The 26120-nt window shown below is 38.9% G+C and overlaps 1 protein-coding gene across 2 annotated transcripts in view; it reads left to right on the top strand.

The window, feature by feature from the left end:
• lman1 (lectin, mannose-binding, 1) overlaps positions 1-26120 on the top strand; it is a 65598-nt gene that overhangs the window by 3346 nt on the left and 36132 nt on the right. For both annotated transcript variants that reach the window (XM_063042714.1, XM_063042713.1), the window contains exons 2-7: positions 18636-18790; positions 18875-18982; positions 22286-22347; positions 23911-24010; positions 25785-25908; positions 26012-26070. In XM_063042714.1, the coding sequence (XP_062898784.1) occupies positions 18636-18790; positions 18875-18982; positions 22286-22347; positions 23911-24010; positions 25785-25908; positions 26012-26070 (608 nt within the window). The remainder of the gene's footprint in view (positions 1-18635; positions 18791-18874; positions 18983-22285; positions 22348-23910; positions 24011-25784; positions 25909-26011; positions 26071-26120) is intronic.

The raw sequence follows: 26120 nt of genomic DNA, 5'->3' as shown, positions 1-26120 counted from the left end.
AAAGGGAGGGTGGGAGGATCATTACAGGACCCTGTGGAGGACTTTGGCAGATGGTACAAGCCGAATCATCTGCAGCTCGACAAGGAGTGGTGATGGGCTTTAGGAAGACTAAGCCTGCGTTGCTCCCTGTTACTATTGATGGTGAGAACCTGCGTGTATCTGGGTGTGCACATGGATGGTAGACTTGAGTGGAGCACCAACACAGGGGCTGTGTACAAGAAGGGCCAGAGTCTCCTCCACTTCCTGAGGAGACTGAGGTGGAGTATGCAGGCCTCTCCTTCACATGTTCTACCAGTCTGTTGTCACCAGTACAATCTTCTGAGCGGGGCAGTGGCATCAACATGGGTGATGCCAACAGGCTCAATAAACTGATTAGAAAGGCTAGCTCCATTTATAGGAATCAAACTGGACATGCTGGAGACTGTGGTAGAACAAAAGACCTATTGAAAATCCTGGCAATTCTGGACAATGTTCTCTTCATGCCACCTTGGATGTGCAGAGGAGCACTTTTAGTAACAGACTAAGACAACTGCGCTGCTCCAAAGAGCGCCATGTGAGGGCATTCTCACCCTTGGCAATTATGCTCTATAGGGAGTCAGTCTACAGCCAGGGAAGTAATGACTCCCCACCCCCGTTAGACTGTTTGTGGTAACTTTTTTAAAATTCTTTCTACCTCTCCTAATCTTTATATCTGCACTTGTAATGTTACTGTGATACTGTTACTTCCTAGATAGGTTTCTGGAGCTTCTGTGAAATTAAAGTGTAGAGTCATGGAGTACTACTGCACAGAAACGGGCTCTTCTGTCCATCTAGTCCATGACAAATTATTACGCTACCTAGTCCTATCAACCTGCACTCGAACTGTAGCCCACCGTATCCCTCCCATCCATGTACTTATTCAATTTATCTTTTTTTAATGCTGAAATCAAACCTGCACCCGCCACTTCCACTGGCAGCTCATTCCACACTCTCACCATCCTCTGAGAGAAGCTCCCTCTCATGTTCCTCTTAAACTTTTCACTTTTCACTCTTAACCCCTGACCTCTAGTTCTAGTCTCACCCAACCTCAGTGGAAAAAACCGACTTGCATTTACCCTGTCTGCCCCTCATAATTTTGTGTAGCTCCATCAACTCTCCCCTCATTCTCCTCCACTCAAGGAAATAAAGCCCTCACCTATTCAGCCTTTTCCTGTAACTCGGGTCCTCTAGTCCTGACAATGTCCTTGTAAATTTTCCCTGCACTTTTTCAGTCTTACTGATATCTTCACTGTAGGTAGGTGACCAAAATAATCCAAATTAGTCCTAACCAAAATCTTGTACCACTTCAACATAACATCTTAACTCCTGTACTCAATACTTTGAATGAGTCTGCATTGTCCAGGGCTTGAAAGATAAGAGATCATCTCAATGAAACTTATGCTCTTTCAGGGTCAACTGAGGCATCTCGGCACTGAAACATTGACTATTAACTTTGTTCTATAAATGCTGACTGACCTGCTTAGTTCTACCAGCACTTTGTATTTTTTTTCAGGGTCTGACAGTCTCTGTTCAGGCATAAGCTAGGATAGATAGTTACAATCCTCCTTCCAGGGTAGGGGAGTGTAAAGCGAGAGAGCATAGATTGAAGATGAGAGGGGAAAATATATTATGGAGTTCAGAGGGGCAAGGTTTTCCACCCAGGGTACAGAGCACAACCTGCCAGAAAGGGTGGGTACAGTTATATCATTTAAAACCTATTTGGATAAGTACACGGATAGTAAAAGTTTAGAGGGACATAGGCCAAATGCAAGCAAATGGGATCAGCATAAATAAACATTTTGACCATCATGGATTGGTGGGCCTGTTTCTATGTGTATAACTATGAATCTGTGGATGTTTGCCCTACCTGCGGAATCCGGAACGGGGATTGCAGTGTCAGAATATGATATTGACCTTTTAGAATAGAGGTGTGAAATTCCTTCAAGCATATGATAAAAAGTCTTTGGAATTGTTTTCCACAAAGACCTGTGGAGGCTTGGTTTTTCACTTCATTGAAACACAGATGGATAAATTTCTAGAAAGTTAAGCAAATTGAGAGTTGAGAATTGTCCAAGAAATGCCATTGATGAAGAATATCTGCCATCATCTTTAGGCTTGGAGAACCAGTTTGCCTGTGTCATATGTGCCAAGATACAGTGGAAAAACTTGTCTTGCATACTAATACAGATCAAATCGTTACCCAGTGCATTGATGTCAAACAAAATAAAGCAACAACAGAATGTAGAATAAAGTTTAAAACCTATGAGACAGGGCAATGTAGATAACCTATGAACTGTAAGATCATAGAGGTAGATTGTGAGGTCAAGAACTCCGAGAGTCTGGTAACAGTGGGATAAAAGCCGTCCTTGATCCTGGTTGTATGTGCTTTCACATTTGTGTTTTCTGCTGGATGATGAGGGGAGAAGAGGGAATGTCCAGGGCGGGTGAGGGCTTTGATTATGCTTGCTTCTTTACTTAGCCAGTTAGGTGTAGACACTATAGAAAGGAAAATGGTTTTCATGATTTGTTGAGCTGTGTCCATAACTGCCGTTTCTTGCAGTCATGTGCAGAGCAGATGCCATGCCACACTGTTATGCATCCAGATGGAGTGCTTTCTGTGGTGCATAACAGCTTGGTATGTCAACTGCTCAGCACTGTGGCAGTGAAGAGGCTTTGTGGGGTTAGCCTGGCAACTGAGTGTAGGCCATGGTTCAAATCATATGTGATTAGACGTAATGTTCTTGGGTGTTTATATTTTGGGGGTGTTCTGGGTGTGTTTGTACATTAATACACTGCATATGCAGAGTATATGCTGACTCAGTGTGGAATTAAATGTTAATTGTAGGTGTTTTCTATAAATATTATGGGTATAAATTTAAATTTTAGATAGCTAAGTTTCCACTGTCTGAGCACCTTTGCACCATGCCAAAGAGTAGGCTACTGCACTATTTCAGAGGGCAAAAGTTGATTTACTTTGAGGATGTGAATACATTTAACATTGAGTCATAGTCATAGAGCATGACAGCACAGAAAAAGACTCTTTGGCCCTTCTAGTCCATGGTGAACCCTTAATCTGCCTAGTCCCATTGACCTGCAACAGGACCACAACCTTCCATACCCTTCCCATCCATATAAGACAAACCCATATCCACTACTTTTGCTGGCAGCTCATTCCACACTCTCACCACCCTCTGAAGGAAGAAGCTTCCCCCTCATGTTCCCCTTAAGCATTTCACCTTTCACCCTTAACTCTCGACCTCCAGTTGTAGTCTCACCCAACCTCAGTGGAAAGCACCTGTTTGCATTTCCCCTACCTACACACCCCATAATTCTGTATACCTTAATCAAATCTCCTCTCGTTCCCCTTATTTTGTGCTGGAGGAGGAATTTGGGGTCGATGTGCTTGTTGTCTTATTTAATGGACCACCTTCCTATTGAAGTAAACTTTACTCTTGATTCTTCCTTTTCCCCTTTGTGTGAGTGAGAGAGAGAAAATAAATCTGTATTTTTCAATTCTCTTTTAGGCACAAGCATATAACACAGCTAGGAATGTGGGAGTCACCTATATAACTTTGATAGTGGAATGCATCACTGTACCAGCTTACCTGCCATCAATGACATGTATACAGAAAGGTGCTGGGAAAATGCCTACATTTATTGTGTTTTTTTAAAACTATTTTCTCTATCTTAGTGTGTTTTATTTTGTGCTGCATTGGATCCAGATTAACAATTATTTGTTTCATATGTGTATTAGAAATGACATTAAAGAATTTTGAATTTTTTGGTGATTAAGTTTTGTGCAATAACAAGAAAGCATTTCAACATTTTTACTTAGAAGGTGAAGAAGATTTGGCCTGTCCATAATCACCAACAAAGTTCTATTGATGTGCCTTCTGAAGGTATCCTGACTGGCTGCACGATGGATTTGTACAGCATTTTGTACAGGAGCATCAGAAGTTGCAGAAATTAGTGGACTCAGCCTAATACATCACTGGTACATCCTTCCCACCATTGGAAGAATCTATGTGAGGTGGTGCCTCAGGAAGGCAGCATCTTTCATCAAAGATTCCCACCATCAGCCTTGCCAATTTCTTACCACTACGATTAATCAGGAAGCACATAAGTTCCACACCACTTCCCTTCTGCTGTTAACTTCTTGAACCAACCTACGCAACCTTAATCACTATCTCACTGTAGTAACACTATGACTATTTGACCACTTTGCACCACAATGGACTTTGTTTTAATTATGTCCTTTCTTGTATAATTTGTTCAATTTAACTTTTTTGTGAATGTTGCCTCTCATGTTTTGTAACTGTGATGCTGCTGCAAGTGAGTTTTCATTGCATGTGCTTGCACAGATAGTGATAACCTAGAGTTCAACTTTGAAACACTGCATCAAGACTGATTTGTGAAGGCTAAATTTTGTTTGGAGAACCTTTTCAAATACTTTGGAGTTGACTTCTGCAGTGAAAATAGAAATGCCCATGATTGTTACTTGTGTGCTTCTAGAAAACATATGGTTACACTCTGACATAAGAAAAATTAAAGCTTGTAGGAATGAAGTCAAGAAGTTGCTTCTTGCTAGGAGTCTGGGCAATAGAAATGTGTATGCAGTTCACAGAATTCAAATTGAAGCTATCTCCAGCCTTCAATATTTTGAGGTTTCAACTATTTCATGGTATAAAGGCAGCATCTGCTTTATTTGCCCTTTTGCAAGTGTCTGAGAATGTTGGAATTGGTTTATTATTGTCACACGTACTGAGGTACAGTGAAAAGCTTGTCATGCATGTTGTTTATACAGACCAAATCATTATGCAGTGCTTTGAGGTTTCTCCAGTACATGTGGTCTCTTATTCTTACCATTTTGGTAAGTCTCTACCGCACCATCTCCAAAGCCTTCACATCTTTCCTAGAGTGATGAACTCAGAATTGTACACCGTTCTGCAGTTGTAACTGAACCAGGCTTTGATAATAATTCATCATGTTGTCCTTGTTGTTATGGTCTTCCTCCAGTCATAAACCCTGGTAACCATTTTCACAAGTTGTCCTGACACTTTTAACAAACTTTGCACACCCAGTCCACATCCCTCTTCTTATAAAACTTTTTAAAATTGAGGCCTCTATTCCTACCAAAATGTACCATGTTATATTTCATCTACCACCTATCTGCCCATTTCTCCAGTGTTTCTATCTGGAAACACATGATGAACGTCGAGCTCAGTGACGACCTACCGATGCTCACCACTAAAATCGAGGCGAGAAGATGCAACTAGCGGGGCACTGTCTATGCCACCCCGAGCTACCTGCCAGCCTAGTCATCATATGGGAGCCCAAGCATGGGAGGATGAACCCTGGGCGCCCTCCTAAGACTATGGTCAATACGCTCCTAGAAGACAGCAGCACGGCTAATGTAGATGAACTGAACACACTGATGAGGGAGAGGGAGAAGTGGAGAGTCCGTCATCGTGCCCGACGCTGGCCCCTTAGGCCTGAGTCGATGTAGTAGTAGTACAGAAACGCAATGTCGTGAGCATTTTCCACTTATCTAAACCACCCTGTGACATCTTGAAATAAATTTCCATTATCCATAAGCTTATGTTTGCTAGTCTGCTTTTCTATACCTTCTTAGTAAGTAACAATAGATGATAATTGTAGTAATTTGAAAATTATAGTTATTTTATTTTACTGAAAGAAAACTAAGGAAAGGTACAGGAAACTAAGTGTATAAGAAATAATTCAGGTGGGATGCACCTAAGGTTGCTGAGGGAAGAGTGGAAAATAGTGAATAGTACACTATTTTTAATGTAGCTGTTCTGACATTTCTGAAGAAATTAATTTCTAGAAAAGCATTTAAGTGAATATGCATGAATTGATGGAGCTAAATTCTGTAGTGGGTGTAGTGTATTTTTAGGGGCAAGGGCTGGTGTACCCTTTGATTAAGGTTCAAAGGTCCAATTTAATGTCAGAGAAATGTATACAATATACATCCTGAAATGCTTTTTCTTTGCAAACATCGACAAAAGCAGAGGAGTGCCCCAAAGAATAAATGACAGTTAAGCATGAGAACCCCAAAGTCCCCCCCCAGCTCCCCTCCCTCCTGTGCATAAGCAGCAGCAAGCAACAACCCCCCTCCCTCCAACAGCAAAAAAAAATCAGCCACCACCAAGCACTCAAGCGTGAGCAGAGCAGTAGCAAAGACACAGATCTGCAGTTACCCCAAAGACTTCACGTATCACCCGGCATTCGACATACCACAGGTTCCCTCTCTCCCTAATAAGGGAGAAGGAGATGTCTCCATTCTCTCCCCAGCGAGCGGGGGGATATAACAAACAACTCGCTGGTTTACGATGTTAAAAGTCCGTTATATCGCTTTTTCCGAGCTCTGTTCCCAAAGATCTCGAAGATCCCGTGTCTTTGGGTACACAGCAGAAGATTTTCCGACTTCCCTGACGACACAGGGGTCTCCTACCGTGACACCGACCCTCAATCCGCCCATCTCCAGAGCCTCGAGATCTTAGACTTCCAAATCCGAGCTAGACTCTCAGGCCGAACCCTTGGCGTGCCAAACAACGACCAGTCCTGAAACCTCAAGAGCAGGTCCCATTCCCACAAAGAACTAAAGTCGATGTGTAACTGCAGGTCAGGGTCTTCAACAGAACCCTGAAAGGGAAACATAAAGATATTATAGATGAAAATAGAGCTGTTTCCGAAGATGCGAGCAAAGGAGTTGCCGTTTAGTGCCATCTTGACTTCGCTCCTCCTCTCACCTTTTGGTGAAAAATAGATTAATTAAGATCAATACCTCAGTGGTATAATAGTGAAATTCCGTGAAGAAAACTACTGTTTAATTAGTTTTCAGAAAATTACTTAATGATTCAAAATCATGTTTAATATCACCAGCACGTCGTGAAAATTGTTAATTTTGTGGTGCATTACAATGCAATATATAATATATTTTTAAAACTGTATTACAGTAAATGCATGTGTATGTGTGGGTGTATATACATTAAATAAGTAATGCAAGAACAGAAATTTAAAAAAGTAATGAGGTAGTACTAGTTCATGGGTTCAATGTCCATTCAGAAATTGGATGGAGGAGGGGAAGAAGCTGTTCCTGAATCATTGAATGTGTGCCATCGGGCCTCTGTATGTCCTTCCTGATGGTAACAATAAGAAGAGGACACTTACTGGGTGGTGAGGCCCTTAAAGATGGTCATGTTTTCTTAAAATTGAATTTTGTAATTTAAAATACATAATTTCTTGATGCTGGTGCACTCTTGATGGTAATGACCATAGTTTACATAAAAGTAAAGGCATCCGTTAGTCTTGCGAGACCATGGATCTGCGCCTGGAAAGTCTTCACTCTCCAGGGCGCAGGCCTGGGCGAGGTTGTATGGAAGACCAGCAGTTGCCCATGCTGCAAGTTTCCCCTCTCCACAACACCAATATTGTCCAAGGGAAGGGTATTAGGACCCATACAGCTTGGCACTAGTGTCGTCACAGACCAGTGTGTGATTAAGTGCCTTGCTCAAGGACACAACACACATTGCCTCGGCTGGGGCTCGAACTCATGACCTTCAGGTCACTAGTCCAATGCCTTAACCACATGGCCACATGCCCACATATAGTTTACATATCTTTGTGTAAACTTCAGAGTACAATTGTAAGCAAATCGTGAATCTGAATTTCAACGAGGAACTTTCGATACTACAGCAGCTAGTATGTGTTCACGTTAAAGCAAGAAAAGGAACTTGTCTTTAAACCTTGAAATAGGTGGAAGATGGGAATGGGCCATTTGCTACTTGGTAAATCTGGTTCCTGAGCAATTTTTTTGCTCTTTCTGCAGCTGTTATAGATATGAAAACCCAAATACTGACAGTTTCTATATTTTTTTTGCTTTGTTGGCTGCTTTTCATTTTGCATGAAATGCTACGTTCAGAAGATAATAAATATTTTCATTGTAGTTTCCTTGTGTTGTCATAAATGTACACATTAGCGATGCAGTGGATTCCGGTCAATTTGCCCGTCGGTTAAATGGTGCAGCTGTTCCTTTGGAACAGCTCTTAAAGATCTAAAATCAATTGTGAAATTAGCTGGGATTTCCTTCATTTATGTGGGATACCACTTAATTGGGCAGGAGACTTGCCGAACAGTTTCCAACTAGCATCAGTCATATGAATTGTGTGTTAGTTAGACACTACACCTTGCTTAGAGTGAACAGTTTTTAAATAGCGTTAGTTGTGTGTGTGTTCAAAGAGCAGTGATTCTTGTCACTGATGATTGGTGAGAAATGAGCAGTTTTACAATTCAGAACTGCTTGGCTCATTGCGGTTTCAAGTATTAAGGTTTGGAGATACCAGAAATGACCATGAGTGAAAATGAAATGATTTCACTACTTCAGGTTGGGAACTACAAAGAATTTGAAGGTATTGACAATCGTCATGAATGTTATAAAGAAAGTGAAGATTTCAAGGATGCGATCATCAATTATAATATGAAGCTAGTCCATAATTTGAACTAACTGTGCTGATTTTGTTCAATTAAAGTCAATCAAAAGAACACAGTGTACGCTAGATGAATTCCTCCATTGATGACGATAAGCCTAACTAATACAGTTTTTTAATACTGTAGTATTTGGTAGTGTTCTAATTTGTTCTGTGTTCCACTTAAATACATAATTTGGTACTCAGTTAAATAGTAGTTTATTTTTTATACCCTTTTTAACTATTTCCATGAAACTTCAGCTAATTGGGGCAACTGCTTAATTGGGCCAAAATGTACTGGTCCCAATGTGTCTCAAATAGCTGACTCCATTGTATATAATGTGAATATAGAAAGGTCACATTTTGCTGTGGCTGTTTTAAACATTTTTTTAGTACAGGTTGACCACCACAAATCTGGAATGATTGGGACTGTGCAGTGCCAAATTAGTGATTTCTTTTTACTGAATTTACAGGTGGTTAGGTTAGGATTAGATAAATTAACACCTCTAACCCACTTGATGATTACCTCACCTTTGCATAATAAAGAAAAAGGAAAATGATATTTAGCCTTTAAAGAGCGTAATATTGCATTGTCCAGGGTTTGAATTAATGACGTACAGTTAGGTGGCTGGTAGATACCATAAACGTTCTTTACCAAAAGTTCTGTTTTTGGGTGTGCAGAGCAATTGCAGGGTAATATAATCAGTGGAAACATGCATAATTCACAACCACTGACCTTGAGTTGGGATTCACTTTAAGAGGCAGGTATGGCGTGATGATGTAACTACGTGAAGGGTTTTTAGCTCGCTTTGTGTTCAGGTTTTGGAGTTCAATAAAATGTGTTATGGTTTTTCTTAAATGTAAAGCAACTCACTTCGTTTTAGTTGTGAAATCCTAGAAAGTTATCTAAAAGCAGCATTATCTTACAATCTTTTTCCAGACCAACAGTGAGCTCTCATTTCTGAAACAAAGTAATGTTCAAACCATTCCAATAGAATGTCTGTTGTAATCTATCCTTTCTTTGTTGGCATGGTAAATTATTGGAAGCTGCTTCATACCTTTGAAATCTCTTGGGATGGAATCTTTTGCTGATGACTAACAACCTACACCTGGGGGTTCCTCAGCATTAGAGCAGCCCAACACAGTGATGAGATCTTTTCATGCTTTATAACCTGTTTGTGATTCTACATCTTCTTTAGTCAGTGTTTGTCTTGGAGTACAATGCCAATATAAGGTGGGACTTAAATTTTCATCAGAAACTAACTTAGCAAACTCGGCAAACAAGAGAAAATCTGCAGATGCTGGAAATCTGAGCAACACACACAAAATGCTGGAGGAACTTAGCATGCCAGGTGGCATCTACAGTGGCATGCAAAAGCTGGGGCACCCCTGGTCAAAATTACTGTTACTGTGAATAGCTGAGTGAGTAAAAGATGAACTGATTTCCAAAAGGCATAAAGTTAAAGATGACACATTCCTTTAATATTTTAAGCAAGAAAACTTTTTTAGTTCCATCTTTTACAGTTTCAAAACAACAACAAAAGGAAAGGGACCCGAAGCAAAAGTTTGGGCACCCTGCATGGCAGTACTTAGTAACACCCCCTTTAGTTGGAGAGCTGTTCTTTTCATGAAATTCTGCACCCTTTTTTCTCCAAACATACCTTTGCTCATTGCAGCCAAAAAGTTCTAATCAAAAGGTTCAAAGGAACATCTAAACAAGCCTGATGCATTTTGGAAACAAGTACTGTGGACTGATGAAGTTAAATAGAACTTTTTGGCCGCAATGAGCAAAGGTATGTTTGGAGAAGAAAGGGTGCAGAATTTCATGAATAGAACCCTTCTCCAACTGTTAAGCACGGAGGTTGATCGATCATGCTTTTGGCTTGTGTTGCAGCCAGTGGCATGGGGAACATTTACTAGTAGAAGGAAGAAGAAATTCAATTAAACACCAGCAAATTCTGGAAGCAAACATCACACTGTCTGTAAAAAAGCCGAAGATGAAAAGAGGATGGCTTCTTAAACAGGATAATGATCCTAAACACACCTCAAAATCCACAATGGACTACCACAACATGCAAGCTGAAGATTTTGCCATGGCCTTCTCAGTCCCCTGACCTAAACTTCATCAAGAATCTGTGGATAGACCTCAAAAGAGCAATGCATGCAAGATGGCCCAAGAATCTCACAGGACTAAAAGCCTTTTGCAAGGAAGAATGGACAAAAATCCCCCAAACAAGAATTGAAAGACTCTTAGCTGGCTACGGAAAGCATTTACAAGCTGTGATACTTGCCAAAGGGGATGTTACTAAGTACAGACCATGCACGGTGCCCAAACTTTTGCTTCAGGCCCTTTTCCTTTGTTGTTGTTTTGAAACCGTAAAAGATGGAAATAAAAAAGTTTTCTTGCTTAAAATATTAAAGAAATGTGTCACCTTTAACTTTATGCCTTTTGGAAATCAGTTCATCTTTTACTCGCTTAGCTATTCACAGTAACAGAAATTTTGACTGGGGTGCCCAAACTTTTGCATGCCATTGTATGGGGGGGGGGGGGAGTACAGTCAACTATTCGAGCCGAAACCCTTCAGCAGGACTGGAGTAAAATAGCTAAGGAGTAGATTTGAAAGGTGTTGGGAGGGAAACGCCAGGCAATAGGCAGAATTTGGAGGGAGAGAGATGGAGCAAAGAGCTAGGAAGGTGATTGGTAAAAGAGACAGAAGGCCATGGAAGAAATAAAAGGGGGGGGGAGGAGCACCAGAAGGAGGTGATGCGCGGGTAATGAGAGAGGGACAAGGGGATGGGAAATGGTGAGCGGAGGCAGAAATTTGAGAAATCGATGTTTCTCAGACTCAGTAGCTGCTTGCTTGTCTACCGTTTGTTTTTCACCACACACTGCACAAAATTTTGTTATGTTGCTGCTTGAAATCTTGAAGCAACCCTGTGCTGTAATCACACTCTTAATCCAGTCCTAGTTCATGAAATAATTTTGCTCAATCTTTCACCATCTCTCCTGACAGTTCTACACCTTCACTGACGTGAAGTTTAAACTATTTTGAGAATGTTATCTAGTTGTGAACATCTTCCGTCTTTCATTGTTTTCCTTACGCACATTTTTTTTTGATTCGCTGTCAGCGAATAACTGGAGCTACTTTTCTTTTACTTTCTTTATATCATAAACTGTGGCAGAGCCAATGTTATACAAGTCACATATACTTTTCACAGACACACCACCGTTAAGTTTTTTCAGAACTTCCACCTTATCTTGTATACGTAACGTATGGTGTCTGCACTTTAACACCACAAGAAGCACTTCCTTTATTCAAGGAAGACATGACTTGGGCTAGATAAGCACAGGTTATAAAAATAAATGCAGAATAACAGAAAGGAACAACTTGCTTTTTTTAAAGACGGTACCAACAACTGATTCTGCTAATGGCGCCATCAAATCAGTGACGATGGGTTAGCGCGGCGACTCAGGAAATTTGAAATTATGTGGTGAAATTATATCCAACTCAGCAGTGGAACTAGATTACTGACTGCTGGATTCTAGGTGGTCGACCTGTACTTCATGGAATTTAGATTTGTTCCATTTATTTAGCTTAAGCGATCTGTAAGTTAAAATGAAATTTTTTTTTTCTGCTCAGGCCTCACTGTGGGAAGTCGGGGAAAATTTTCAAATGTTATACGTTCAGAAATGTCTAGGGTGTGGTTATATGTCTTGGTTTACTGTTGAGAAGGGATTGCTTACTGTTTGGTTAGAAAAGGAGAGTGCTTTTTTTCTACTAGAGAAAAATGCAAACTGAATTGGTAAAAATAATTTCCTATAATCTTAATGGGGTTTTGAATCCAATTAAAAGAAATAAGATTATGTCTAAATTGAAAAAAGAGAGGGCAAAAATAGCTTTCCTCCAGGAAACACATATGAGCCAATCTGAACATGGAAAATTAAAAAGAATGGGCTTTAAGCATGTATTTTATTCATCATATAAATTGAGTCACAAAAGAGGGGTAGCTACTTTAATATCAAGTACTCTTAATTATGAACATATTTCGGAGACTAGAGACAAAGAAGGACGGTTTGTAAAAATCACAGGAAGAATAGAAGGTACAGAAATAACATTACCTGGAGGAGTATAAACATTCAGCAGTGAATGGTCATTTTATAGACACATTTTTGACCTACTGGGTAGTAATTTGTGGAGGGGATTTTAATATTAGATTAAATCCTATATTAGATTCTTCAAGAATAGTTACTCAAAATAAACCTCTGACTCGGAAAGTGAATTCATTGATGGAGGAGTTGGGAATTATAGATGTCTGGAGGGAATTACACCCTACTAGTAAAGATTATACATATTACTCTTTCCCCCATTCAGCCTATTCAAGGATAGACTATTTCTTTATCTTTAATACAGATAGACTCAGGATAAAAAACTGTAATATTGCAACAATTGATCTGTCGAATCATAGCCCAATCTCTATGTCTCTAATCCTGGAAAGGAAAATGAGGAAAACACTATGGAGGCTAAACTCACATATACTTAATAACCGGAAAGTAATGGAGAGATTAAGGGGAGAAATCAAAGAATATCTAGACCTTAATGACACGGGAGAAACATCACCAGTGATTTTATGGGATACATTGAAAGCTGTACTGAGAGGGAAAATTATTTCCATTACTACTCACATGAAAAAAATCAATGCACAAAAATTAGCAAACCTTCAAGGAAAATTAAAACAACTTCAAGTTGGAGATAGCAACAAAAGTAATTCAAATCGAAAACAGGAAATTAGGAAATTGCAAAGTGAAATTGATGATATTTATACGTTGGAAACTCAAAGAAATTTTCTTTACCTGAGACAAAAGAATTATGAAGTAGGAGGTAAATCAGCTAGATTATTAGCATATAAATTACGAAAACAACAAGCAGACAATACTATTCATAAAATAAAGAATCCAAAGACAAAGCTTGTGGAGAGTACAATAGGGAAAATTCAAGAGAGTTTTGAAACGTATTATCGAGAGCTGTACTCCCAACCCCGGGCCCCCAATGAGCCCTATATAGACAGTGTATTGAATTTTTTAGATCTACCTAAACTTACAGATTTACAAAATGAAAGTTTATTCGAACCAGTAACTGTCAAAGAACTGAACGTGGCCATCTCTAGGTTAAAGGCTGGAAAGTCCCCGGGTTCTGATGGGTTTACCTCAGAGTGGTACAAGTCCCTGAAGACACAGTTAGCCCCATTACTACTTAACACCTTTAATTGGATCTTGCAGAGAGGAGAAACTCCACCTTCCTGGAGAGAAGTGATTATTTCAGTTATTCCTAAAGAGGGTAAAGATAAACTAGAATGTGGCAATTATCGGCCAATTAGTGTTCTTAATTTAGATTACAAACTATTTACATCTATATTAGCGCGCAGATTGGAAAAGCTTTTACCTGGCCTAATCCATTTAGACCAGACTGGATTTATTCAACAAAGACAAACACAGAACAACATAAGGAGAACTCTGCACATATTAGAACAGGTTAATAAGAACGAGACAGAGACAATGGTAGTAGGATTGGACGCTGAGAAAGCTTTTGATTCGGTTAGTTGGGCATTCCTATACAGAGTGTTAGGAAGATTCGGCTTTCAAGAAAGGTTTATTAAAGTAATTCAGACTCTGTGTGACAGCCCAACAGCCCGAATTAAGATAAATGGGGACCTCTCTGACTCCTTCATTTTAGAGAGAGGCACTAGGCAGGGATGCCCAATTTCTCCTCTCCTTTTTGCGCTATATATTGAACCACTTGCCCAACTAATAAGACAGAGCGAAATCGTAAAAGGTATCAAGGTGGCAGGGATTGAACAGAAAGTGGCGTTATTCGCAGATGATGTTTTGGTCTATCTGAGTGAACCAGAAAAATCATTTATAGGATTGTTTACACTGTTGGATGACTTTGGGAAAATATCAAGTTATAAAATAAATGTAAAGAAAACGCAGGTTATGTCCCTAAATTATACACCATCCAAAAAATTGCAGGATACATACGATCTTAAGTGGGAAGCTAAATCATTAAAATATTTAGGAATAACCCTGCCGAAGGATCTTTCAACACTGTCACAGGTAAATTATGGGCCATTAATCTCAGAGATAAAAGCAGATATGCATAGATGGAATCTTATCCCCTTTTTAAGTTTAAATTCAAGAATAAATACTATAAAAATGAATATTCTTCCTCGGTTATTATATCTTTTCCGTACTTTACCAGTGGAGGTGGATGATAATCAATTCAGGGAATGGGACAAATGGATTTCCCGCTTCATTTGGCAAGGAAGGAAACCTACAATTCGATATAACACTTTACAGTTAGGGAAGGAAAGAGGAGGTATGGTTCTTCCTTGCCTGAGAAATTATTTTTATGCCTCACAGATAACCCCTCTGTTATATTGGTGTAATACGGAATATAAGGCTAGATGGAAGGAAACAGAATTTGGATTAGTTGACAGTTTTCCTCTTCAGGCCTCAATAGCTGACAAAGGATTGATGGCCCAGTTGGAAAAATTTAATAATGCTTGGATAAATCTTACATTAAAAGTATGGCAGAAGGTGGTTAATTCATGTGGAATTAATAACATGCTAAAACTCTTTAGATGGTGTGCATATGATACCGAATTCCTTCCCAACAGAGGAGATAAAAGATTTGAGCTATGGATAAAGAAAGGTCTTACAACCTACCTCTCATTTATAGATAAAAGAGTATTACAAAGTTTCCAAATCCTGCAGGACAAACATGGCCTAGAACATAATGACTTTTTTAGGTACCTTCAAATACGAAACTATGTTAACCAGAGTTGTAGATATACAGACCTATCAACAGTAGAATTAGAATTTTTCAAGATTCTGAATTCGGCTTGCAGTTCAATACCTAGTAAATCAGTTTCTCGCCTATATAATGCACTCTCCCATGCTAAAAATGTAAATACACTGTATATTAAAGAGAAGTGGGAGAAAGAAGCGGGGTTGGTACTTTCAGAGGAGGCTTGGGGGAAAATCTGCAGCTTTCAATGGTCCTCGACTAATTCTTTGACTTGGAGAGAACATTGTTGGAAAAACATTATAAGATACTTCAAGACCCCATATCAGGAAAAATATAAAGATACAAATGTGATGTGTTGGAGAAGGTGCGGCTCTAAGGAGGGAAATCATTTTCATATTTTCTGGGATTACCCTAAATTAAGTCTATTTTGGGAAGGTATTCATAGAACATTAGTTAAGGTACTTAGGTCCCAGATACCTCTGAACTTTGAGACGCTCTATTTGGGGCATGTATTGTTCCTTGAACAGAAGGAAGATATAAAGTTGCTGCAGGCCCTCTTAGCGGCAAGTAAGAAATCAATCACTAGAAAATGGCTAAATCCAATACCACCTACATTAGAAGATTGGTACGAAATTATCTTGGCAATATTTATAATGGAAAAGTTGACCTACTCCCTGAGAACTCAAAAAGAAACATTTTATCAAATCTGGAATAAATGGATTGAATATATAACCCCAATGCGAGCAGACTTTAGATGACTCTCCTAATGATTTATATTGCTCTTCTCATCAACACAGTAATATTGCTAACGTAAGCACCCCTAGTCTAAATGTTTGTTGTTTTTTTTCGGAAAATAGAGAATTAACACAAGTAAAGGGAAAGATTTGGGAAAGGGATAAAAAAAAATGAAAAAAATTAAGTAAATAAGTACATAGGGATTGGATAATTATGTCTGCGGGCAGGAACAAGCACGAACAAATTGGGATATAAACACCTACAATGGTTGGTATATAGACTTGTATGCAACATTTTGGACCAGTGGAAATGGTCCAGAAGGGTTGTATGGAAACTATTATTACCATTTTTCTTAACAACTAATTTCATTACTTAGCCTAATAGGTTAGATTTACCACAGTACATAATTATCTATTTAAATGTTTATTTTGCTTTTATATCATCTCAATGTGTACTTAAGAATGTATAAATAATTGTAGTTTTATACATATAAAAAAATGGAAAAGGTTATATGTGTGAAAAAAGTACATGATAATTGTGAACTCCTTATCCAAATAAAAATAAAATTTAAAAAAAAGAAATTTTTTTTTCTGATACGCCGTTAGTACGTATTAGCAACACAAGTGTAAAAACAACTTCAACTTCAAATACTAAGCTTTTTCTCCACAGATGCTACCTAATCTGCCAAGCATTTCTAGTATTCTACTTTTATTTTCCTGCTGATTTCCAGTATCTATAACTTCTTCTAGATTTCCATTTTGAGGATTTGAAACTTCTGAAACTACCTGGCGAATCATAAGATGACCATGCAGAATTGTAGAAATTCATCAGATTAATACCCAATATAGGGAAGGAAATAATCTTAAAATCAAAAGCTGCACATATTTGAAATTGGATATTAATTTTCATAAGGCATTCAACAAAGTTGATATAGAAAATGACAATGAATAGTTTTCACAGTGACCTGGCTAGTTTGGATTCAGAATTGGCTTGTCAACAGAAGACAGGCAAATGATTTTGAAAAAGTGGAAGGGTAGGTTTGTGAGTTTACAGATAATACAGGGATTGGTAATGTTATGGATAGCGTGGATTGCCAAATGCTACAGCGGGATGTTGATCAACTTAACCTGGGAAAGTTTGGAGAGTTGAAATTTGAAAAATCAAAGGTAAAGAAAGGAAAATTACATTGTTAATTACAGCAGTGGTCCCCAGCCATCGAGGAAACGATATGATTTGGTGATATGAAACAATATGAGTCAGCTGCACCTTTCCTCATTCCCTGTCACGCACTGTTGAATTTGAACCCCCCCCCCCACCCCCCCAGTCGGCCAGTCCACAAGAATATCTTCAATATTAAACCAGTCTGCGGTTCAAAAAAGGTTGGGGACCCCTTAATTACAGAACCCTGAACAGAATTGATACATGCTAAAAATCTGATTACTTCATTTAAATATATTTTGGAATGCTTGTGTTTATCATAATTTAGTATCATAGAAACATAGAAAACCTACCACACAATACAGGCCCTTTGGCCCACAAAGCTGTGCCAAACATGTCCCTACATTAGAACTACCTAGGCTTTACCCATAGCCCTCTATTTTTCTAAGCTCCATGTAGCCATCTAGGTGTCTCTTAAAAGACCCTATTGTTTCCGCTGCCGCCAGCTGCCCATTCCACGCACTCCCCACTCTTTACGTAAAAAACTTACCCCTGACATCTCCTCTGTACCTACTTCCAAGAATCTTAAAGCTATGCCCTCTTGTGTTAGCCATTTCAGCCCTGGGGGAAAAGCCTCTGACTATCCACACGATCAATGCCGCTTGTTATTTGGTACACTTCTATGAGGTCACCCCTCATCCTCCGTCGCTCCAAGGAGAAAAGGCCAAGTTCACTCAACCTATTCTCATAAGGCATGCTCCCCATTCCAGGCAACATCCTTGTAAGTCTCCTCTGCACCCTTTCGATGGTTTCCATGTCCCTCCTGTAGTGAGACGACCAGAATTGAGCACAGTACTCCAAATGAGGTCTGACCAGGATCCTATATAGCTGCAACATTACCTCTCAGCTCCTAAACTCAATCCCACGATTGATGAAGGCCAATGCACCGTATGCTTTCTTAACCACACAGTCAACCTGCGTAGCAACTTTGAGTATCCTATGTACTTGGACCCCAAGATCCCTTTGATCCTCCACACTGCCAAGAGTCCTACCATTAATGCTATATTCTGCCATCATATTTGACCAACCAAAATGAACCGCCTCACACTTATCTGGGTTGAACTCCATCTGCCACTTCTTAGCCCAGATGTGCATCCTATCAGTCAACAAATTTGCATGATGTTCACAATCATCTAGTGGAAAACATCAGATTGAAGTTTGAATATCAAGAGATTTGGTTTAATATCATTCTGTTAACTTTAACTTGGTTTTATTTTTCAGTATTTTAACTTTATAGAAACGCTCCCTGTGCTTGGTTGCTTACTTCAGCAGAGTCAGTGAACCGGGATGGTTTATGATTGGGATAATTTGATTGTGGCCTTTGGAACAAGTTGGTTTAATCATTCTATATATTTTCTTTGTTTTACTTTAGATGCAATACCTAGTGCAGACCAAGTCAGGATAACACCATCACTAAAAAGTCAAAAGGGATCTGTTTGGACAAGAAGCAAACTTAGCTTTGAAAATTGGGAAATTGAAGTTACTTTTCGCGTGACAGGAAGAGGAAGGGTTGGAGCTGATGGACTGGTAATGACATTTAAAAAATATATTATTTTGCATTTTTAAAAATTGTGGAATTTACAAACCTAATTTGCTTTCCTTTCATATCAGGCAATCTGGTACACGGCAGGTCAAGGCTTAGATGGTCCAGTTTTTGGAGCAGCTGACTCATGGAATGGTCTTGGCATTTTTTTCGACTCCTTTGATAATGATGGAAAGGTATTTATAAATAATTAATTTCATAGAAGTTAAAAGTTAATTTGACTCATTTAAAATAAAGTCTTCCAAATATAGTAGGTGCATTGTATTTCTTCCTCTTGTCTAGCCAGCTGGGAGTGTACCATTTCAAGAAGACTTTAGAAAATAAAACCTGACTTGGACTCAGTTATGTGGATCAAGTCTGTGATGTCACAGATGGATTTTTCCCACCCCATCTTTATATTCATTTGGTGTTCAAAAATGTCATCCGTATTTTCTTAGGTGAATAAATATAAAAATTGACATTTTCATTCATAATTGTACTGACTGCAGTTCTACAGCATTTCCAAAATTTCTGCAATCCTCTGGTTTCACTCAAATATATAGCAATACATTGAGAGAATTGACTTTTCACATCAAGGTGTTTAAAATTTGAGAACTCTTCAAACGAAAAGGATTTTGATATATTTATGGTAATTGTAGAGCCCAGATTCAAGGGAAATATCTATTCAGTGCACAGTTCCATTTACTTACGGCCAAACATAAATGAGATTTTTTTCGTTTGATGGATCTAAACCTACAAAATAAGGTAACTTCTTCCTCATAAAAGGTGACAATTACTTTAATACTAGATGTCTCAGCATTTGTTAGCTGAACTTGACTTAAGAGTACAAGCTCAAGGTTTGTATCACATTCCACTCAGTGCTCATCTGTCATAGCATTCATTGCAATGTCGTTGGATGCTATTGCTTTGTAATGTAATAAATTTTCCAAGAAGCGGCACTCCCCACTGACTCCCTTGCTGCCAATTTGTTCTATTTGCCTTCATTATCTGCACACATCTTTCATCTACCTGCTTGTCTTCCAGCTCTTCCAAATCACCCTTCCCTTACCTGACACATGTGCTGTCCATTATTTTGCCTCCTTTCCTGACCACCAATCACTTTGGGCTCACGCCTCAGCTTTCTGCTGAATTCCTCCAGCAGTATTGTTTGTTGCTTCTGAATTTTATAACTGTAAAGTTACTGCTTGGATGAAACCTTTTGATTTTATAAATATTGCTGCTTTAAACCTCTCGTTTGCTCTATATTTTTGTTTTAACTGATGCCAAAGAGTTTTGCTTGGATAACGTAAATATTTCTTTTGAATATCAATCATGTACAAATGCTAATTATTGAATCAGTGTATTGAAGTTGGTAAATAAGTTGTTGTTAATTTTTAAAGCAAAATTCACCCACGTGAATTTAATTTCCCAAATATTGATTGGCATCTCCCTAGAGCAAGGAGTTTAGACGGGGTGGAGTTTGTTAGGTGTGTTCAAGAAGGTTTCCTGACACAACATGTAGATAAGCCTACAAGAGGAGAGGCTGTACTTGATCTGGTATTGGGAAATGATCCTCGTCAGGTGTCAGATCTCTCAGAGGGAGAACATTTTGGAGATAGTGATCACAATTCTTTCTCCTTCACCATAGTATTAGAGAGGGATAGGAACAGACAAGTTAGGAAAGCAGTTAATTGGAGTAGGGGGAAATACGCAGCTATAGGCAGGAACTTGGAAGCATAGATTGGGAACAGATGTTTTCAGAGAAATGTCGCAAATGTTCAGGGGATAATTGCGTGGCGTTCTGCATAGGTATGTTCCATTGAGACAGGGAAAGGATGGTAGGGTAGAGGGACCGTGATGTACAAAAGCCTGTTGAAAATCTAGTCAAGAAAAGAAAAGCCTATGACGGGTTCAAAAAAATTAGGTAATGATGGAGATCCAGAAAATTATAAGGCGAGCAACAAGGAGCTTAAGAATGAAATTAGGAGAGCCAGAAGGGGCCATGAGAAGACCTTGGCAGGTAGCATTAAGGAAAACCCCAAGGCATTCTACAAGTATTTGAAGAGCAAGAGGATAAGACGTGAGAGAATAGGACCAATCACGTGTGACAGTAGATAAGTGTGTATGGAACCGGAGGAGATAGCAGAGGTATTTAAATGAGTACTTTGCTTCAGTATTCAATACAGAAGAGGATCTTGGTGATTGTAGGGATGACTTACAGTGGACTGAAAAGCTTGAGCATGTAGACATTAAGAAAGAGGATGTGCTGGAGCTTTTGGAAAGTATCAAGTTGGATAAGTCACCGGGACCGGACGAGATGTACCCCAAGTTACTGTGGGAGGCGAGGGAGGAAATTGTGAGCCTCTGGCAATGATCTTTGTATCAACAATGGTGACGGGAGAAGTTCTGGAAGATTGGAGGGTTGCAGATGTTGTTCCCTTATTCAAGAAAGACTGGTTGTATGTGGGTCATATTCTGCATGGAGGTCGGTGACCAGTGTTGTGCCTCAAGGGTCTGTTCTGGGACCCCTTCACTTCATGATTTTTATAAATAACCTGGAAGAGGAAGTGGAGGGATGAGTTAGTAAATTTGCTGATGACACAAAGGTTGGAGGTGTTGTTGATAGTGTGGAGGGCTGTCAGAGGTTACAGCGGGATGTCGATAGGATGCAAAGCTGGGCTGAGAAGTGGCAATGGAGTTCAACCCAGATAAGTGTGAGGTGGTTCATTTTGGTATGTCAAATATGATGGCAGAATATAGAATGGTAAGAATCTTGGCAGCGTGGAGGATCAGAGGGATCTTGGGGTCTGAGTCCATAGGACACTCAAAGCTGCTGCGCAGGTTGACTGTGTGGTTAAGAAGGCATATGGTGCATTGGCCTCCATCAACCGTGGGATTGCGTTTAAAAGCTGAGAGGTAATGTTACAGTATAGGACCCTGGTCAGACCTCACTTGGAGTATTGTGCTCAGTTCTGGTCACCTCACTACAGGAAGGACATGGAAACCATAGAAAAGGTGCAGAGGAGATTTATAAGGATGTTGCCTGGATTGGGGAGCATGCCTTATGAGAATAGGTTGAGTGAACTAGGCTTTTTCTCCTTGGAGTGACGGAGGATGAGAGCTGACCTGATAGAGGTGTATATGATGATGAGAGGCATTGATCGTGTGGATAGTCAGAGGCTTTTTCCCAGGGCTGAAATGGCTAAAACATGAGAGGGCACAGTTTTAAGGTGCTTAGAAGTAGATACAGAGGAGATGTCAGGGGTAAGTTTTTTTTTACACAGAGTGGTGAGTGCATGGAATGGGTTGGAGGTGGATATGATAGGGTCTTTTAAGAGACTCCTGAATAGGTACATGGAGCTTAGAAGAATAGAGGGCTGTGGGTAACCCTAGATAATTTCTAAAGTAAGTACATGTTTGGCACAGCATTGTGGGCCGAAGGGCCTGTATTGTGCTGTAGGTTTTCTATGTTTCTATAAAATTTGTTTTGTGACTTGCAGAAAAATAACCCAGTAATACTTGTCGTTGGAAATAATGGGAATCAACTTTATGATCATCAGAAGTAAGTTTACTTTAATTTTTTTTACAATTTTCTTAACTATGTGCTACATCTGACCTGGCATTACATCCACCAAGTACAGCAGCAAATTTTGCCAAGGGCTGCATTTCCCAAAGTGGGTAGATGTTTGTTTTGGATATATGTGTTGGTCATTTTACAATCTTGTTTTCCTCTATCTTTTGCTTTGACACTTAACATTTGTTAGCAATGAAAGGCGGTGGGGGCGGGGGGGGGCAGATTTTGAATCAATTCATATATCCTCCAGGCATTAAGTAGTTAACATTGTCATTCAACCTATTCTGAAATTGTAGATGTTCCAACAGATAATTTGCATAATTGGTAAACGCTTAAAAGATGTTTGTCTAAGTCTTCACTATGTTGAGCTCACTCATGGCTGGATCATTGTGCTATGAATGAGTGAAGTATGAAGGCCCCACTCAATCTGCTACATTCAATTCATTGAATATTAATGACTCCTTATCAGTGAGAGATCCTTTTATAGCAATATCATATAAATCTTAATAAGAAAACAACTTGAATGTCTTATTCCTGTACTGCATTACATATACTCCACATATCCAGTTTAATCCTGGGACAGTGTTCTGACCACGCTGTTGCACTGATGCACTTTAAGTTGAGTGGGGATCTAATATGTTTTCTGTTGCTTGACTGATCTACTTGATACCCTGATCTATTCTAACATTTAACCATTAAATTATTCATCTCAGCAGAACCAGCTGTCAGAATTTTTTGTCTGTAAGTGCAACTTTAATAAGCATATAAAAAAAGCAAGATATGATTAATCATGTGATCTTAGAAACTCTTAAGTGATTAAAATAATGGGAACAAAGTAGGTAGGCCAGCATCTCAATCCTGAATTAAAAATCCATTCTGGGCCTCCATGCTCCTTTCCCATATCTCTCCATATCCCCAGAACATGCAACACAAAACAGTACAAGCACTTCAGCCCATGATGTTGTGCTGACCTTTAAAGCTACCCTAAGGTCAGTCTAACTTTTCCCTACATTTTTCTTTCATTTATATGCCTGTCAAAAAGTCTCTTGCACTTTAAGTATATGTCAGTCTCCTTGAATACATTGGATGCCCCTGCTTCCACAGCTGTGAGGTAGAGAATTCTAAAATAAATCCCTTTATTTGAAGATACTGCACAGTAGCAAGTAGCAAGCCTTCCTGGCCCAATGAGCTTGTGCTGCCAGATTATACCCATGGGACCAATTAACCCGCTCACCTGTACGTCTTTGCAATGTGAGAGGAAACCCATGCAGTCACGGGGGGAACGTACCAGCTCTATACAGCGGCACTAATACCTTTTCAATAACCACTACACATGTGTGCTGCCTTTCTCTCAAGGCAGACTCTCATCTACTTTTTCGGAAACAATGCCACTTGCTTATTGATACAACAGGAAATACCTTGTCAACTTCCTGAGATTGACATGAATATTGATTTTTCTTTTTAAATTCAGAATTGAAGTATATGTATCTAAATACAAGTTTATGTTCATCATGCTATGTGTTTGACTGCCACATTCATTTATGTCTGCAGTGATGGTGCAACACAAGCATTGGGTTCTTGTTTAAGAGATTTTAGAAACAAGCCTTACCCTGTAAGAGCCAGAATTATCTACTACAGAAAAATACTGACCGTAAGTTTTCTTTGCTTTAACATATACAAAATAAATTACAGCCTTGAGATTTCGTCATTTAATCAAACAAATCTAGTCTGAACAGATAAGCTGGGAATTACTGTTGTTTTGAAGTTCTTCTGTTATTCCCAAGATTCAGAAAGTAAATTTGTATGTTTTGGAAAACTTTCCTAATGTTGAATAGTTGCAGAAATAACATTTTCTGATGGGTTTCAAATGTGTCTTGTATAACTTTCAGTTTTTCGTCTGTCTCCTGTTGCATGTCCTATAGTTGTAGCATATTTAAGCATTTTCCTTGTCATCTAGTGATCTATTCTGTGATTTTGTTCATAAGAATTTTCTCAGTTATTTTTCTTGCTTTCATTTTAAAATCGGGGGCTTAATGTGATTGCCAAAGATTATATGCCACTGTATTTTTATTCCTTTATGTTAAAAGTTTTCTTTTGTTCCCCCATTCTTAAAGAATTTGTTTTTTTTAATATTTACCGATCTTGAGTATTTCTGATTAAACCTTATTTCTTCTGAAATATAAAAAAAATTATATTCAGCCCATTGAGTCCAGCATACTGCTTTTTTTTAAATCAGTCCTATTTGTCTATTTCTGCTACCTGCACTCTTTCCAGTCCTGATGAAGGGTCTCGATCCAGAATGTTGAGTCTCTGTTCCTCTCCTGAGTTCCTCCAGCATTTTGAGTGTGAAACTCTTTATAGTTCTCATTTAAGCTCTGTTTTCTACCTGTGTGCATGCATGGCAATTTTCAGTAGCCAGTGTGAATAAATTCTTGTTCAAAACAAGCATAGTCCCTCCTGGATTTTTCGTGATTGGAAGTCCTAAAGTCATACTTTTGCTGCTTAGAATAAAAGGCTTGGGATTTTCCTGTTTGTTGACTAATTAAAATTATTTTCATACATGTCATTTCATGGGTTAAGTTGAGCATCCTTATTTATAAAGGCATGAGAACATAAATAAAACAGAATTACTTTGAGTAGGCAGCTTCTCATTGAACTATTGTTGCAGAACCCATTTTATTTATGGAATCACCAAGCTCTGAACAACTTTAAGTTTACTTTCAAAACTTTGAGATCTAGATTTTAAATAAAGAATGGTTTTAATATTTATCACCAGGGTAGCGTTTTTAGTGTGACTACAAGTGGTGTAGTAATGTGCTGAGTTCTCAGTATCTGGATAATTTTACTCTTGTCACTGATAGACAAGTTTATAATGTATTTTTGTTATTAATCAAAATATATTTTTAAACTGTTGAACTGTATTACAAAGACTTCTTCTAATATATTTCCAACAAATTCTGGCAATTTAGTATCAACTGGTGAGGTAAGGTCTCCATTGGTTGAGGTTGACCATGAATGTTGTGTCCGAGCTGTCTACGTGATATGATACAGAGAGCAAGCTGTTGCCCATGCAGTAGGCTTCCCCTCTCAATGCAGCTAATCAAAGGAGCGGTGGAGACTGATGCAGTTTGGCACCAGCGATGTCACAGGAGTTGGAAGTCAACATTGAACTACAAGTAGGACTGCCTTGGGGTCTCCAGCTCTGTATTTTTCATCAGGGTTTACTCTTGAAGTTTTCCCTGTGACTGGGTATAGCTGCAAGGCTGTGGACGTTTGAGTTCAGAGTTTTCCTTTTCCTAGTTGAGCTGCCAAACACAGCGAACAAGCCCTATCTGCTACCCAAGAGATTACTTTTTAAGTAGTTTTTAATTGGGTCACTTGGTGATGCATAGTAAGACATTCATATTTGTCTGTTGCTGTTGTAGGTAATGATACATAACGGCTTTACTCCAAATAATGATGATTATGAACTTTGTGCAAGAATAGAAAATTTGTCTCTTCCATCTGAAGGTTATTTTGGAATTTCTGCAGCAACTGGGGCCCTTGCAGGTAATGTTTGGTCTTATTTAAGGTAGATTTTTTAAATAAAATACATTGGCTTAGAATGGACTTCCGTTGATTTAAAAAAATATATTTTTCTGTTTCTTGACAGACGACCATGATGTCTTGTCTTTTCTGACATTCAGACTTTTTGAGCCTGGAAAGCCAATGGTAAGTTTTTAGTTAATTAAGACAAGCCAAAGCTGACTTTTTAGCCATGG

Source organism: Mobula hypostoma, chromosome 3 (genome assembly GCF_963921235.1).
Source record: "Mobula hypostoma chromosome 3, sMobHyp1.1, whole genome shotgun sequence".
NCBI classification, from domain to species: domain Eukaryota; kingdom Metazoa; phylum Chordata; class Chondrichthyes; order Myliobatiformes; family Myliobatidae; genus Mobula; species Mobula hypostoma.
This window is presented reverse-complemented; position numbering and strand designations above follow the sequence as displayed.